A 17,772-nucleotide genomic window follows, 5' to 3' on the forward strand; every position below is an offset into this window, starting at 1 on the left:
CAGTAAATTCATGCCTTCTCATGGCTCTCTGCATCATTCAGCATGTGAATCAGATAAAAATGTTTATTCCTATTGAAAGCATTTTGCTCTAGAGTTTTGTCGTGGTAGAAGCAAAATGTAAAATAATGCAGTTGCGTAAGAGGTGGGTCAAATTGCCATACATATTAAAAGAGGCTGCTTTTGATCAGCTCCTTTGAATGTCTGGTATAACTCCGTTTATCTGGAGATCTCAGGGGACGCCCAAAACCTTCAGATAAATGGGGGCTTAGTTAATCAGGGAAGCCAGCTGTCCAGCTCCTTTGGCGGGGTAGGGTTCAAGATCATAACCCATCCTCTGCAGCCAGGCCATCCCCAGAAATGATTTGCATGCTTCACTTCAGCAATCTAGCCTTGAGGCTTCTGCAGCAATGCCAGCTGGGCACTTCAGGCTTTCTCCTGGCCCTGCTCAACCTGCAGCATAGCAATGAGCTGCGGAGGCTGGGCTGCTGATGCATGCAAGGCATAGTTTATATGGCCCTGGGCAAATACTGGCTTCACCTAGGCTTCACACTCGGGGGGCAGGTTCATGTCACATGCTCATTGCAGAGATGTGACACAAATTTCATGTTAAAAAGATTTGACTTAACTTAATGTTCTAATAAGTTTAAATGAGTCAAATCTGATCCCTGGTCCTTCAGGGTGAGGGCACAGCAAATGCACAACTGCAGCCCTGACAAGCCTGAGTGTTGTACTGCGATTACAGGGGTGGGAGCACTCTTGGGTGGTGATGGGCAGGGAGCTTTTGGGGCTGCAGTTCAGAGACTGTTGCAGATTGCTGTGGTACAAGTGGCTTTGAAATGCTGATCCCCAAGCCTTCTGCACACCCCACCTCGTATTGCTGTTCTTTGGGTGTTTTGTGTTCTCTCGGACACTCCAAAATACATTATTGGGACTCCAGGGTATCTGACTGTTGACTAATGATGCCCACAACAGATTTTGGCAGCCTTTGGTGAGTCCGCATAGCTCTGAGTGCTGGCATAACCCTCGCGCCTGGTGATCTTGTTCAGGTGCTTCTCCCTTGGCTGCCCAGCTGGTTGGCCGAGTGGATTTTGGCCAGTTTTTTGTGTACTTTGGGCTATCTTCTGTCTCGTAAGGACGGGCTGTAAGATGTGTGCAGCCAACCTCCTCGAAACCTCGTTGCTCTGTTTCTCCGAGCAGCCTTCAACAAAATGGGTACAAACTTCTGCTGTGCTGGCGGTTGTTGTGCATGTTGTCCGCTGGAGTGTTGGATGTGCCGGGCCTTTAATTAAGCAGCAGGATGCAATTAGGCGTGGCAAGAAGAGCCTTTCTGGCCTCCCCGCCTCGCCTCGCATGGGCCCGCCAGCAGACCGCGGGGCGCGCAGTGCGGGGCGCACGGATGGCAGGGCGACAGGCTCAGGTGGCCGGCAGCCGCCGGTTTGGCCGAGCCCTTTCAGCGATTTGTCACGCCTCGCTCCCTCCCTGCTGCGCCCGCACGTGCCAGCTCTGTGGCGGAGGGGCTGCTGGCCAGACGGCTGTGCCGCCCGCGCACCCCGCTGACAGCCCAAGCGCGCGCCGCACAGCCCTGGCAACAGCCGAGCGCGCCACAGAATAAGCATCTTCGTAATGAGAAGTGAATGGCATCCGTCAGTCCCTTTAGAATAGGGCCCAGGCGTGTGCCTCCTCTCCGAGGAAGTTTGGCAGCCTATTCATTAACAAGAGTCATCAGGAGTTCAACCCATAATAGGGAGGCAGCCCCAAACGCAGTCGGGCTAATGCTTGCGCTATCAGGAATGCGTTCTCCTGGGCTTAGGGGAGAAAAGGGAGCACCGCTAAGCAAATAACGCTGTCAGCAGGTGCACGCTCTGAAATGGCATCTATTGATTTTCTTTCTTCAGGCTTCCACGGGAAGTTTGTAAGAAGATTTATCACATATCTGCCATCCTCTGCTAGCATTAAAGCCCAAACTACCGTTTTTTGTTTTTTTTGTCTTATCCACAGCGACTCTAGGAACTTGCATACAGCTAAGACACACTTTGCTTTTTCCCATTGAGAGAAAACACTAGAGCCACCGTGTCCTATTTTTAAGTGCTCTGATTTTTTTTAATGCTGTTTCAAAGCGTTTTTGTTAACGTGATGAAAGTCACAAATGGCACTTCAATATTAATTAGTAATGCTTTTCAATTTTAAATACCCTCACCTGCATTATGTTGTCACTGGTGTTCCTCTGTCTGCTCCTAATTTCTAAATTTAAATTGGCCTTTTCCCCCCCATAATAGCCTCGTAGAGTTAGAATACATTTCCGCACAACAGAAGCACAATGAGGATCTGAAAACTTTTGTTTAAAACAAGGAAATGGAGAATGAGATGTCATACTGGCTCCTGCGAGCGTTAATTCATAAAGTCATACGTGAGGTTCTTCAGCCCATTGTAGATTTGTTTCAGGCGTTATCCTGTTATTGGAAGTGTATGATTCACCTTCTGAGAAAACAGAAGCTGCACACAAAAGAAAAAGATTTGCTTTCTCCACTCTGAAAAGCTGCTGCAAGCAGGGGTCCTATTAAGACAGCTGGAAAGTTGCTTCAGCTTGTTACGCTTGTAAGTTTTATTGGTGACTGGTTTTTGATTACACATTTGAATGCTGTGTGTTCCAGGTTGCCGAGTTTTAATTAAAAGGCAATAGTCTTGATTTTAGATTGCTTTGTTGTCTGCATTATGCAGACAATAATGCATGCAAGTTTTTTTTTTTTTTTCCACGTGCATCATTCATTTAGGATACATAATGATACACCTTCCAGCATCTGCCTTCAATGTAAACTTCACACTTTTAGGATTTGCTTTTATTACTGTTAATTTCTTTTAAGAAGTATAATGATCAAATAAACGTGTGTTTGTTTGTTTGTTTTCTCCTCTATTCTGCAGCTTTTTCCCCCAGTCTAATCATTTTTCTAGTCTGACAGGGTTATTTTAACAGGAAGACGGTGTGCCAGGAGCTTTCCATAATGCTAATTTCTGTTAAAACTGGGTTGTGGTTTCAAAAAGCCTGCACTCTGGAGGTTTTGGGTTTACCCCCCGTAACTTTAGCAATCTGTTGGACCTACCGAGTCACAACGTTTCATGAATGAAGCTAAAAGGTGTCGTCCATCATTTCAAGCAACTGTGTGCTCACTCCTGGCTGCCCCTGTTCAGAAATGTTAAGCAGTATTGTGTAGTTTGGGTCCTCTCTTTTCCACACCGGTGTACGGCTTTGTTAGCGTTTCTATGGGCTTGAACTGCCGGTGTTCTTGCACGTCTTGTAAGAGCATTTAACTCTGTGCACACATTTCCTTAACCTGGCTGTTGCAGCTATGAGGAAAGAGCTCTGTACCTTGAAGCAATAATCCAGAACCATAAAGAAGTAACGACGTTTGAGGATTTTGCTGCTCAGGTCTTTTCTCCCTCTCCCAGCTACTCCCTCGGTGGAACTGGTGAGTCTCTGCACGTCATTCTTCTCTTTAGCACTAAGAAGCACTTGAGCAGCAGATGTACACCTGTTTTTTGTAGATAAATGCTTGCAAATTTAAGAAAACCATTCTTCCCCTGAATCAACTAATGAATATCAAAAGGAATGATGACATTCATTTTAATTTGTTTTGCATCAGAGCTATTCACTCTGTTCCTTTCTTCAGCTATCCTGTTAACCCCTGAATCTAGCAAGGTTAATGAACTTTCTCTCAGTAATGTGCTCTGGTTCATTCAGGAGTGTGGGTTTCTTGCTGAGCTGGGAATATGCTGTTCAAAAGCTTTGCCTGAATCGGTGCTTACTTATCGAAAAATAGTTCCTCACAGTAGAAGCCGTTGCTACTAATGCTAAATGGGGATTATGCTGCTGAGATACCAGGGTCAGGGATTAATGCAAAAGAAATGTAAGAATGGTGTTCCACTGGAAAATCATAGCCATGTGCAGTATGCTAGCATTTCCTTTACATATATATGAGCAAATTGCAGGCTTTCTTCCAACACCTGGCCTGGAATCTGTTTTTTTTTTTTTCTTTTTAATGTATGTATGGATAAATGTGTGTGTGTATGTGTATACACATTTTTATGCTGGTGATAATTCACCATCTCTATCGAAAGACAAAACTTTAATGCAGAACTCTGTGAATTTATTCCTTGTGTGTCCTATCGAGGTTTTAAGTTAGCATGCATGAGTAAGATATGAACTGCTACTTTGCTGTTTAAATTAAGTTTAAATACGTGCCTCCTCAAAGGGAGCACTGGCTCTGAAATGCAGATTTCCAGTTTTTCCATCCTCAAAAAGTATATGGTCACTACATGCTGGATTCTTTAACAAAGATTCCCTAATCCCCTTTTTACACTCACTGGCGCTTTCTAATTATTTCCTGCTACACTTTCGGATAGTTTAACAGATTTTTTCAAACCTGTATAAATGTTGCAGGACATCTGCTCTATTTTTCTTTAGCCTGACTTGTTAGCAAATATCTTCCATCTAAACTGAAAAATTGAAGGAAGAAATTAAATTTACTAAAATAAATCACTTACAAATAAAATCAGCTGTGCATCATTGTTTAACATTACTGGCTCCAATCCTTGTGCTTTCAGAGCTTTGTTAGGAGATAAGAGGTATATGCATGTACTTGCATTGGTCGCCAGTAGCAGCAGGCAGAAGGCTTTGGAGATAAGCAAGCTGGCAGAAGTAAAGGGGAGCCAGTGCTATTTACATAATCGCGCCTCTGCTTCCTGGAGAGGCGTCAAGAAACACAGGGATGGCCTCTATTGATCTTTGTTGAACTGGAATACTAAACAACATCAGAAAAGCTTATAACTTAAAGCTCTGATTAATGTTTTTTACATTAAAAAGTAGAACAGCTGTGAATTAAATTCTTTTATACACTCTGCCAAAAGTCTGAGACAAAAAAAATTATCAATTTCAATAGAAATGTAGATTTTGTGCCCAGTGTTGTTAGCACTTTGGATCATTTATCTGTTGATGCATCAGCAAAAAAGGATGTAGATATTGATATATTTTAAATGTTTTGCTCTATGCATAATTCCATTTGTTTGTTTCTCATGTTTCTCTTGCAGCACGTTGGGATCCTACTTTAATCAAATTTAGTTCAACAAACAAGGACACATTCATTCAATAACGCAGTAGTCATGCTTTCTGAATTCTGTGATCTATTTTCTGTACAAAAATTATTCAAAATGTTCGGTACTATCTGCTTACATTTTTCAGAACGCTGTTAAATAATTAGTACTTGAATGTGACGTTATGATTTCACGATTTTTTTTTCTAAAGACCTGCCACTATCAGGTCCTGATTTTCAGGCTTCCAAACATCACAATTTTACTTTGTGCTCTCGGAGAAGCCAGGGTCTGGCTGTGACTTCTGGGGTCAGAGTCACCACCTTGCCCCCAGTCTGTCAGTCACGATTCCTTTCTGACCAGCAATGGGCAGAGATAAAGGGCTGATATGGGCTGGGGCAGTGGCAGCCACGTCCCTCCTGCCCTCTCCTGCCAGCACCAGGGGCACAGGGGTGGCACAGCAGTGCTGCCGGTGGAGGGGCCCAGCCCAGGTGCTCTCTGGAGGCAACGAGCCATTAGAGGCTTCACATGGCACCCCCAGCATCTCACTCCCGTGGGCTTTGGAAGTTGTCGTGGGGCAGGAATGAGGCAAGAATAGCTTCGTCAGCATGTGAAAATAAGGTTTTCTGGATGGGACGAGCTGCTGCTGTTAGAGATGTGAATCCATGCCTCGGGGAGTGCTCTTTGTTTGAAGGAGTCTCCCCACGTTACCTACTCACTTACTTGTATTTTCAGTTGAGTATTGCTCAACAGCGCTGCTGGCATTGACACGCCAATGGTGTTTTACGTCGGTGGGTGCTGACAAATGTACTGGCAGCATCCAGAAACAGGGCAGCCTTCAGCCTAGCCCTGGCGCTCACAGCCCAGGGAGTGCCTGCAAGTGCTGCCCGAGCAGTGCCCCAGTCACCAAGTCCTTGCGGTTTGTTCTCCATTGGGAATGCAACACACAAGGCTGACACTTCTGTCTAGCGGAGGATAAGGCATACTTTGATCTTTCCTCAAATTGTAGTATCTGTCCTTTGAAATCGAGACCCAGCCCAGGTGAAGTATGAATAGATTTGCAGCCATCTCTCTGCTCCTGTTAGGGATTAGACAGGGCACAGAGTGCTTGGGGCCACTGGCGCAGCACAGGTGGGGCAGCCGGGAGGGTGTGGGCTGGGCAGGCTGGGCGGCTGCCCTGGAGAATCACAGCAAGGTCTTCATGCGAGAGGGGAACTGCTGTTTGGAAAGGGGAAAAACGAGCCATGGAAATATAAATGTGTGGGGTTGACACTGGGCTGTGTTTTCTCCCTTCTCAAGCAGGAAGCCAACTGAAACCACCCACCCTGCCTGGCTTCTAAAGTTTTCAGGTCAATTTCAGGTTATTTCTACTCTGATCTTATTCTTAGTGCCACCTAATTTTAATCCTGTCATCATTGCATATACACGTGCACAATAAAATGGCTTAGTGAGTAAGTACATATTTATTAAAATTAAGACTGTTTTAAGCAGTTAATACAGTACAAGAGGCAAATCAGAAGCATTAAATGAATTCAATATGTAGCTGTTAATGACACACATTGTTGGTATGTTACTAACCATGATCTATTTATTTGAATTAGCTGTTTTTATGTTTTCTGATACTGCCTCTGGGGATGCTTCCCCTAGATTCAAACGGGCTTCTTAAAATCTGCCCTGGCTTAGTTTCCCGTATCATAAATAGTTCTGCAGGTGTTCGTTTTATGTACAAACAGAGTCCAATTGACCTCACTTGCTGTTTTCAGAAGTAGAGACTTAAACTCCCTGTACATATCATAGATACCCCTGTATATCTCAAACGCTGAAAATGCAGGCTGGTGGGCAGAACGGACGTCCCCAAACTCATTTAGGGGATGTGCAGATTAGGAACAAAAGATGAGAATACAGTCCTTTGTTGTTAAACTGGTGCATTACATGCTGTATTTTAATTAGGCTGGGTATGAGAGTCAGCCCAGGAAATCCTCAGTAATCCAATGCTATTGAATTATTCTTATCCATTCCCTCTGCAGATTTCTCTCCTTCTAAAGGATGGGTTTTTAAGCTGCTATCTTATTCTGTTCTTGCTCCCTCCGCCAAAAAAAGAAAACAGTTATCCAACAAAATATTTGTATATGCTTAAAAAACAAACAAACAAAAAAAAAACATAAAATGTAAACAGGTGCAAACAGATACAGAAGCGTTCCAACTTTAATTGCCTCTGGTGCCTAAATAGCATTATTTTTTCATTCAAGCTCAGCAGCCAGAACTGTGTTGACTCTTCGAAAATAGAAGTAGTTGGATATTCTAGAAGGGAAAAGAAATGGCTGTTTGGCCAGAGAAGTACTTAGATTCTACACTTTTATTTGCAGGGGTAGCTTTCAACTTTCAAGTGAACCTACAAACCTGCTTTTCAGCGCTGCAGGCTTATGGTTAGTGCTTCAAAGGGTTAATTGAAATGGGCACACTTGACTGCTGAGAGGACTGATCTAATCACTGCCATATCCAAGTGCATCTGTTCACCATGAGGTCATTCTTGTGCATGCTAATGATTTGGAAATAAAAGCATAATGCTTGACGTTATCAGAAAGGATATAGTGTAAATCTTTACTTTTTTAGTTGCTAATTGCTACTGCGGAATGAAACAGCAGGCAGAAGAATCTCAGATTATTGCTTTCCATTTTCATTTTTTAAAGCATCATTTTCAGTGGACTGTCAGGAAAACTGTGCTGGAAAACTCTGACATGTGGTATCTGTTGATAAATGGATTCTTTAATGAATATTATAGCATTGCCCAGGAGCAACACTTGAGTTGAGGAACTATAGACGTTTTCAGTATTCCCTGGTTTTAAAGCCTTGGGAGCCCTGTGTGCTTATTTACATAAAACTGAGATTTTGCAGCCTTTTTGTTGAAAAGGTGACACATGCTTCTCTTTTGTCTCTGGACTTTTATATGCATAAATTTCTTGTATAAAACATGTAAGTGTACAACAAACAAGATTTGGTTTATTTTAAAATGCTTTTTACTAAGTGCTGAGCTTTATGTTTTTCACTTTAAAGCAAAAAGAACATTTCCAATGGCTGTGTAGTTTTAAAATATATTTTTGGCAGAAGCAAAACAAAACCTGGAGTTACTGTTGTCTTGAACATACTTGCATTATTTTTAAATATAATTCAGCAGTGACGTTTTTTGGTTTGGTTTGGTTTTGCTATTCTTTTTTCATTCCTTGTCTGTGAAAATCCTTGTCTACTTGAAAATCTGTAGGATGTTTGGGCAGTTTTGTGTACTAGGCAGAATAAAAGTCTCTCTGGGTTTTGTGTAATATTCATATTTTTGGGAAGCTGGATGGAGCTGAATATTAGAAAATGCCCATCTGAAAATGAACGGCTGTGCCATGGTACTACTTACAGCAAGTGCAGCACATGCCAAGTGTTGAGTTTGACCGACACAAGTGTGTTGCCTGAAATTGAAAAATGAGTTCCTAGTAAGTGAGAGGTGCAGCATTCCCTAATGCCCTGGCAGAGCGGAGCCCCCCCCAAGACAGTTTTCCAGAGAAAAGAGGCGGTGCTGAAACCATCCGGCAGCAGTTGCGGACAGGTCCGTGGACGTGCTGCAGTGGGAGCGGCAGACCCCTCGTGTCCCAGTGCAGCACTGCCCATCCTGCGTGGAAGGACGCACACCGTGCTGTGCCGTGCCACTAGTGCGGAGCTTGCTATGAGGGCTGCGGGAAGCCAGCCGCGCTCTCTCTGTGTGGGAGGCTACCAGAGGGAAATTTGCAGTCGTAGAAGCGAATCGAATTGTTGCAGTGGTAGAAGTTGTCCAGGCAGTAAACAAAGGGGAGAAGGCTGGGGGAGGTGGAGCAAGGGGTGGGAAGCTATACCAAATGGGAAGGGACTGCAGGTATTAAATATTTTTCTCTTTCCCTCTGAAGATCATTCAGGAGGAGGCGCAAGGCACTGTGGCGCTTCTCCTCCCCGTTTCCCTGGGTGGCTCACACTCGGGCGACTGGAGCATCTCTCACGTTGGCTCAGCTGTGGCCCCACCACCTCTCGTGTGGGTCTCGGGGCTGCAGCTCGAGCCCGGCCGCCTGGTCACTGACCCCACTGGTCTGTGCACGGCACAGCCAAGCCAAGCTGCATGCTGGTTTGGAGCAGCTCTCAGCACCTGCGGTGCCGTGTGTGCGTGACTCCAGGACTTGTCCCATCCCATCACTGCTGGTGGCAGAGCTCTTGCTGCAGAAGGGGGAGGCATCCCATCATGGCGTTCCTCTCATGGTAGCTCTCTACTCATCCAGCAGTTCTTGGAGGCCCTGCCTGTTCCTCTAAATCGCGAACAGGCAGAACCCTGTGGGATGCTGAAATTTTACCTCCCATCATTTTCAGTCCCAGAGTTTTGCGATCGTAAGTGCACTGTTCCCTGCTTGGCCGCTCACAAGTGTATCTGTACACACACTAACGAACCATGTCATGAACCTCACCAGCCCTCAGACACCAAAGTGTCTTCCTCCCTGCTTGGTAAAATTTTCTCTTGGCCATGGTCACTGCTTGGTAGCAGAGAATGAAAAGGTGCCAAATGAAATTTTCAATTGAATCAAGCATAATTACCTGACTTAATGAAGGAGGAAAGTCAGGAGGCTCTGCAGAAAACCCAAATTTACCCTTTCTCCCCAGAGACGCCTTTCAGCAAGATGCACGAAATAAATCTCATGTTTTCCACTCCCTCCTTCCCTTTCACTTAGTGACACCCACGTGAGGTATCCAAACAATGTGACACGCAACTCTGTCCACCTTCTGCCTCTTCTAATGGCAAAGCTGAGAAACCCTGATGCTTTCTGTGATGACAGATGGGTGCTATGAACAGTCAGAATTTTGCTGAATGATGAGGCAATGAGCAAGTGGAAGTACAGCCCTTCCCACACAGGAGCACTTGCTACAGTCTCAAAGACAACACTAGAAATCAGAAACGCTGATTTTCCTCTGTGGGACTCGGTCAGTCAGTGAAAATCTTTTGCAGGCTGTGGCATCCCCCTTAATTAATCTGCTCCGGCCTGGAGCAGTCTGAGGGGCTCAAGCACCCCACTAGCAGCTGGATGGGAGGAACGGAAAGGAAGCTCCCATGCCTTTGGCATGCCACACCACTCTCCAGGGCTGGTCAGACCCCTCGCATTTATAAAGAGCTGGATTTTGTGTGTGTCGGCAGCACAGTATTTTACATATTTTCATGAAAGAGAAATACTCTTGTCTAGTTATTGAAATTCCTGGCTTCCCCATGAGGGTCAGAAATGCTCTGTTACCCAACAGGACAGTCATGGCAAGTACCATGAAGCAGATCCTAAGGTGGCATCAGCTCTGTGCCCTCTGTAGCTCCTCTGACCCAAGTACGCTGAGGCAAATATGCGTGGTGTCGACCAGGCTGGCTTGGGGGCGTACGAACCATGCAGGGTGGCAGGGGAGGCATGGGACCGCTGCCACGGCCTGCAGTGCAGCGGGTGGTGTGAGCCCAGCCCCTCAAAAACTCCAGATGAAACTAGCAGGGGGAGGTCAGGGTGGCCCCATCCAGAACACCCACATTTTCTTCCGCGGAGGGGCCAAATGCAGGTGTCAAGCAGCTGCCACCAGTGGCAGAACATGGCATAGTTCATCAGATGGTGCTACGCAAGACACCTGAGCAAAGGAACACACGGCATAGATGCAGAGCCAAAGATTCGATCTCTTACATCCTTAATGCATAGTTTGCTGCTGTACCTGCATTTCGGGTCATCGGCATTTAAACATGTTTGGTTTTGAATGAACGCAGCCACAGCTCCTTTACCTATTGATAATGGCTTCAGAACACACTCACATGGTATTTTCAGCCGTGTCCTTGTCAGTGGAAAGCAGAGCAGGTCAAAACACTACGCAGATTTCCTGTGTGATTCTCTCTGGAATTTTCTTGCCTCCACACTTACTGGGGGAGGAACAAAGGTTTCCACAGTGGTGTCATGGCCGATAGGCTCACTGTGGCGATAAGTTGTGGCCTGTGTGAAAAACCTCATGGATCTACCTCAAGTGCAAAGCTTTGAGATCCTCAGTGATCACACACGCCGTTAGGGTCCATTCTCATGCACATGGGTTCACCCCAAGTGGCTGGTAACCCGGCCGCCCTGGTCCTTCTGTGCACCAGCCACGCTGACCAGGTATGAAGTGTGCCAGGCCTGCTTTGCCCACCGTCACAGGCTGGAGCTCCCGATGTATATGTAGCTCCAAGTGTAATGCAGCCACCTGTGACGGGGAAATTGCTTAAAAGAGTTTTTTTGTTGTTTTTTTCCTGGGGAACGTACCCTGGTGTTGTGTGAGAAGCCTGATTTGTTCTATTCAGTAGATTAAAGCAAATCAGATTTCTGCAGCTCTCCAAAAGATAACTGTTCATTTAAAGCATGCTTTTGTCTGTATTAGTAACTGAATTTTTAATCCCCTTCTGCAAGGAACTTATTCTAAGATCCTAAGGTTGCATCATCATAAAGTACTCATACCTGCAAGAGCTGCGGAGGTGTCTGATCCTATTGGTGTGCAGGCATACTCCGCACGTGCTGTGTTTTTATGCACAAACTTTACTTTCCACCTGTGTGAAGTTTATGTGGCACAGTGACGTGTATGTTGTTCACTCTGATTTTTTATCCTTGCTACAGTGTAATAGCAGTCTAGGTCTCCAAGAAGTCTCAAATTTTACCCAGATTGAAACTGTATGATCACTAACAATGTTGGAAATGTAGCTGGAGTAAGAGGATGCTGGATGCCCATGGCACTGTGTCTGCAAGTTTGGCAGAAGTTGAAGACGATGATTATTCATTTTAATTTTTGCCAATGTTTCCTCCCTCTGCTTTTCCAATCAATGCACCAGCAGGAGCCAGAAGAACGCCAGTAGTCGCTACTTTCTCCCCAGGTGCCTGGTGCTCAGGCGGCCCTTTCACTCAGCCTGCTGCCCACCATGCTCGGCTTGCTGCTGAGTGCTCGTGGGCAGCCGGCCTGGCCTTCGCGCGAGCGCATTGTGTGTGCTGTTCCTGTATTTACACCATTTTGTGTTCTCTCCCTTTAGATTAGAATATGTAATGGTCTCGTTACGGTAATTGCCGCAGGTAAGAGCGATGCTTCCCACAGGCCATGCTTCTGGTGTCGCGCTCCATCACTAACCATGCTCCTTCTTCTCTTCCTCCTCCTCCTCCTCTTCCTCCTCCTCCTGTGCTGGCGGCTCGGGCTTAGGCTGTCGCTGCCTCTCTCTAATGTTGTCCCACCACCCCTGCCCTCCTGCTGCCCACAGGGAAGAGCTGATGTGCTCCCCATGGGCAAATTCCCCCTGTGGCAAATTCCACCTGTTTGGTTGAATTTTGAAGGGCCTGAGCACTCCAGGGGCCCACTTGTGAGTTGAAAATGAATACTTTTTATTCAGTACACCATTCCGGAGCTGCCGCTTGATTTTTACAACTTCCAGTTGCACGCTGTCTGTGCACCCTCTGAAACAAACGCAGTACCAAAGCAGCAGTGACAAAACGAGCGAGCCCCTCAGCAGCCCCTGCACAGCCCCATGCCCTCTCCCCAGCCAAGCAAGCGAACAAAGTTGCAGGCTTCCCCCACAAGGAGGCCAAGTAGAGTTCGTGTCAGACAGCTTGCAAGTGGAATTATAATATTTGTATGAAAGCCTTTATCTTTTGTGGTTATTACTTGCTCACTCTGCAGCTGCTGTCTCCCTATCAATCATGGTGGTTCAGAGGCTGCTCCAAGGTTGACTGCAGAGCTCAGGACTCGCTGGGAGAAAGTTGTGACTGAAGGAATGTGCAGGCTGGGGGCCGGAGAGTTCTGGGGTGGGGGGACTGTGCTGCGCCTCGTCCCACGCCCCTGCCCGCCGCTGCCCGGCCTTTCATATGCGCAGGCGAGTCATTGTTGGGAGCCTGCATGAATATTGCTTGAGCTTGTCCATTTGGTGAAAACTGTATTATTTTGACCATCTGCCATGCCGCTTAACTGCAGGAATGTAAAGTACGGCACCTCCCTCACACTCCCTCCCTCCCCCACGATTTCTCCCTGCGAACAACACCGCAGGTTTTCTTTTTAATCCCAAACTGACAGCTCCACATTTTTCACAGAAAATGCCTTTGCACATTGTCATGTTTTTCACCGTTTTTTAATGCGCTATTTTCCCTTCAGTTGTCTTGAAGTATAAATCTGGTAAGTGAAGATTGCATCTGAAATGTGAGCACCAGGTTGTAAACTGGCTACAGGACTTCAGAGGAGCGGGACAGGCTTTAGATTTAGCTGCAGCCAGACCTCAGCTTTCTAGTGATTATCATGTTGATTCACCAACATATCCAGAGTTAGCTACAGCACAGGGCTCAGGTCTTAATCCTTCAAGTAAGGAAACAAAATGAGGGGCTGCCTGTGCCCGACAAGCACTGCAGAGTTCCCAGGGACTGGGCAGTCACGAGGTTCGCACGCTGTGTGGACGTACTGGGTGGCACTGCCAATGCTACCGGAAAGCCCCGCCAGGAGCGCTAGCAGCTCCTTTGTTTGCAGGGCTTGCTGATAAAGTGTGCTCTCCCTAACCCTGCAGGTCTCTGAACCAGTTAACCAGAACATTTGATTCGAGCATTTTGATGCCTTCAGCACGTAACCCAGGCGCGGGCTGAGTTGCAGAGTGCTTCTTGCATGCTTGAGTCACTCGGGTTAGTGAGCTGAAGGTGTGTTAGACATATCCCTGCAGTCATCCATCACATAGATTAAAGGCAAATAAAGGCACAGCCAGAAGATACAGACCCCTGTCAAACTGGAAATAGGTTTGTGCTGCAAAATCCAGACATTGGTCCGAGTTCAGAGGTGCTTATCTGGCTGCAGGGACCGGCCCAGGCCTCTGGTTTAGGCTCAGCCCCGCTCTGTAACACGAACGGGGCTGCAAACACCTGGGCACGGGGCCATTCCTCTGCCGCCAGAAAAAAACACACAGAGACAGAGAGAGAGTTGTAACATGGTTTAAAAATACTGCAGCCCAAGGGAGCTGATGAAATGACATTCACACTGAGAAATGCCTTGGGATGAATCAAAGCCCCAGCAGCAAGAGCAGTGCAGTGTTGCAGCATGCATGCAGGTATTCCCCAGCGCACAGCGGGGGCTGCGCAGGGGACAGGCAAGAGCTGTGCACACGCACACTCGGTTTTATTCATTTATTTTTTAGTTCAACATTCATATCCCCAGCTGCTCTTATTCCGACAACCCATCTAGCCCTGACCTGTAGTCATAATCACCTCTGGGGAGTAATCGAGGTGTAACTTCATGTTGTTGAACAACAAAGCGTAAATGCACGTAGCATGCACTGCCGGCGTCCAGTATTTCCCAGCTCACAAACACCATTCCTGAGTGCTGGTCGTGAGAACAATGACACCGATGGGCATTTGGTGTCCTGTTTGAGTCATGGAGCTAAGGAGAAAAACTTGGGATTCTTTATTTTTTATCAGCTGCCAAGACGTTCCAGGGAGCCTCATGAAAGTGAGCACGTTCTGGAAGCTTGCTCTCAGACCTCTGTCATAGACCACATACAGAAAAGCCTCTTAGTGAAATGCAGCAAGAAATATCATTGTAGTTGTACACATGTGGAAGAAACATTTTCTGAGTTCCATTTTGCCTTTGTGGTTGTGGCTAGAGCTCTGTGTCAGGCCGCTGCAGGTGCTGTGCAGACCAGTGCGGGGGCCGCTCACAGTCCCACACCAGCTCTGTCTGGAAGCTAGCAGAGAAACCACTCATTTCTCCTGAAAAGCACAGGGTGCAGCTCCTCAGCTGCCTGGGCAGAGTCTCTGACATAAATGTTCAGATCAGCTGTCATACCCCTGAGTAACGTGGAAGAGGCGGTAGAGAGGGGCTGCCCTTTGCAAAGCGGGTGTTCAGCTGTAAACACAGGTTGCAGGCAGGTTGTCTCATTTCTTAGGCACCTTCTCTATGCCCGTTCTGTTTTTCAGGCTGCCTCACCACAAGTGCAAGTGCCGACCTTACTGTCACCATAGGAATAGAGCTAGTGGAGCCGACCTCGCCGATGCTGCCGTGTGCTGCCAGGAACAAAGTCTCTGGGAAGCTTCGCCGCTCCACCAGCACTCTCAGCAAGTCTTCCAACTGAAGGGCTGTGGGAGTGCACCCCCTTCAAGGAACCCTAAAGACCTCAACATGTATCGAGCCACGTACTTTGCCAACAGAACTTGAAATTTGGGATGAGCGCGTGCTGAAGGGGATGGGTGAGGGGTTTGCTCTGTAAAATTATCATTGGATGTATTCATGCAGCCATCCTCGATGACCAAACATCACCTGGGCTATCACCATGCACTCTCTTGACTGTTGCTGTTGCAAGGAGCATGGCAGTGCTGGGGAGCCCTCCCGGCAGCATGTGTCTCTCCTCCCTTGGCACCTGTGTGCAAGGCAGCTGTTGCAGCAAGAGGCCACAAACCAGTGCTGAAACCAGTTACCTAATGTAATTTCAGAGCATTGATTGTAGTCATTCCATCCAACACATAATTGTGTATTAGGGAATTTTGTCAAAGTGGAAAAGAGTTTTCTAATGACTAGACATGTTACAAATGTCCTCCTCTGAAGTGTGGGTGAGTGATTGAGGTGCTTTTCAGTATCTATTCAACCTCTGCTCCCATTCTGTTTTCAGTAGTCATCCAATGCAGTTTTTGTGCATGTAGCTAAGAATTAGTAATAATCAGAGAAGCCATTGATCTGAAATTCAGGAGGGTGCTGCCAATTTCATCAAATGGCAGCACCTGCACTGAAATCACTCTGCTTAATCATGCTATCTTATTCAAGGTCATCCATCACTACCTATTGTGCAAAATCCTGAAGCTGAGGATGCTCCAGCCTGCATTCGCCTGTGGTCGGTGCACTCAGCACTGCAGCAAGCCAGGCTTCTCAGCTCCTCTCCGGTGTGCTCAGCATGTGCCGGCCTGCGGCAAAGGGAGGGCTGGGGGTGGCAGCACCCTGTGCCAGGCATCAGCCACCAGTCAGCAGCTATGGCGCCAGCTTGGTGCAAACATTTCACATCTTTGCATGTGTTTTAGCCAAAAGACCTCTTTCTCAGCGCTGGCTTTAGCTTCAGGATTGTTTAGTCCTTTCCAATAATGTTTGCGATGGCTGCATAATGTGAACTGCTCACTATGCATGGAAAATAAAAATAGCCACATTTCTTTTTGAAGAGCAAATGCTGCACATCTGCTATGACTACTCACCAGGGCTTGAATAATTGTGAGACAGTATACTTCTGAGGTAACCACTTCACCTTTCCACATCAGGGCAATAATCTGCAAATTGAAACATCTCTACTTAGAATAAAATAAATCTGAAAGCTTTCAAGGACATGTAGTGTCCTGTTGGCACTTTGTGTAGTACGCAAATCTTTTATTTTGAATAAGAAATGTATTTCATACTACATGTATCATATGTTTCCGGGGTGAAAACTTTTTATACCTTAAGAAAACATGTATTATAAAAACAACGGCAACCCAGGAGATGTACTGCATGTACGCAAACAGGCAGCATGAGGAAGACATCCAGACCAAAGGCAGGAATGGGCTGATGCTCCACCAGCGAGACGCAACAGGCCACAGTAGCACAAGCCCTAGTGCCCCCGGGGGACCTGCTGGTGGCCATGGTGGGGCAGGCACCATGCAGCCCAGAGCCCCCAGCCACTCTTCATATAGGGGATGAGCGGGGCAGGTGGCGGTAAAGCAGCTCATCTGTGTTACCTTTGGTTTTTGGGTGTTCTGAACATTGGTATCTCTGTCCAGTATGACAGAGATACCTCTGGCCTTCCTGTTCCTTCTCAGGTCTTGTTCTTGTCGCTTTTTGTTCAATTTTTGGTTATTATGCTACTCAGCATTTAAATGCACGTCTCTGAACTTAATGTGATTTGTCTGTACTGAAGGGGACTGACTTTTAAAGTGAAGCAAAATGCATGATTGGGCCACCATTTTTTGCACTTCTGCTTACATGTTAACTTGAGCATCTGTCTGTTTTTGTGTTATCTCTCTGCAGTGCTTCCCTGTACCACCGGGCTCATAGGACATTTTGCTGTTAGCCTTGTGAAGCAGCTTGCTGGTGGCACATCCCCAGGGCATGCCTTTGGCTGGGCACTCTCACCATCCAGGGCAGGAGCTGAGGCACACAGCAAGCGGGTGCGGGGCACAGTTGGCATGCCTGGGATCAGGGTGAATGCAGGAATCCTGCTGGGAAGGAGCCCGCTGGCCAAGCGTTTGACTGACATTTTGATTTTCTGCCTCACATTTTGGTTTTGATTTCTACTGATTGTGTGGGGGTAAATTGGAAAATAAAACGTATTTTAATTTATTTTTTTTTCATGATGGAATGCACGATACTGTCTTGTTCTTAGCTAATAAATGGTCTGAAATCATTTCAAAGGCATTCTGAATAAAGTGAGATTTTTCTCTTGAGAGCAATACGCATTTCTATTTCAGAGAAGAATTAAAACACCAGTAAAAACAGTGTTTTCCTGATGTCAAAAAAAAGTAATATTAATTTGTGAAAATTCAGCTGCAGTTGTGTACCATAAAGTAAATAACAAAGTTGTCCTGTTACCCGTCAGAAACTTCACAGCCCTGAGCTCACAACAACTTCTTCAAAGAGCAGTGAGCAGCGCTGTGACACTGGAGCTGCTGCCACTGGCAG

At 46.4% G+C, this 17,772-nt stretch overlaps 1 protein-coding gene across 1 annotated transcript in view; it reads left to right on the forward strand.

Moving 5' to 3' along the window:
- Window positions 1–17,535, forward strand: part of RALGAPA2 (Ral GTPase activating protein catalytic subunit alpha 2) — a 136,683-nt gene extending 119,148 nt beyond the window's left edge. Inside the window, exons 38-39 of the mRNA XM_035565481.2 lie at window positions 3,343–3,464; window positions 15,057–17,535. Coding sequence (XP_035421374.1) covers window positions 3,343–3,464; window positions 15,057–15,211 — 277 coding nt within the window. The 3' untranslated portion in view covers window positions 15,212–17,535. The remainder of the gene's footprint in view (window positions 1–3,342; window positions 3,465–15,056) is intronic.
- Window positions 17,536–17,772: the final 237 nt, after the last annotated feature.

This window comes from Cygnus atratus, chromosome 3 (genome assembly GCF_013377495.2).
Source record: "Cygnus atratus isolate AKBS03 ecotype Queensland, Australia chromosome 3, CAtr_DNAZoo_HiC_assembly, whole genome shotgun sequence".
NCBI classification, from domain to species: Eukaryota; Metazoa; Chordata; class Aves; order Anseriformes; family Anatidae; genus Cygnus; species Cygnus atratus.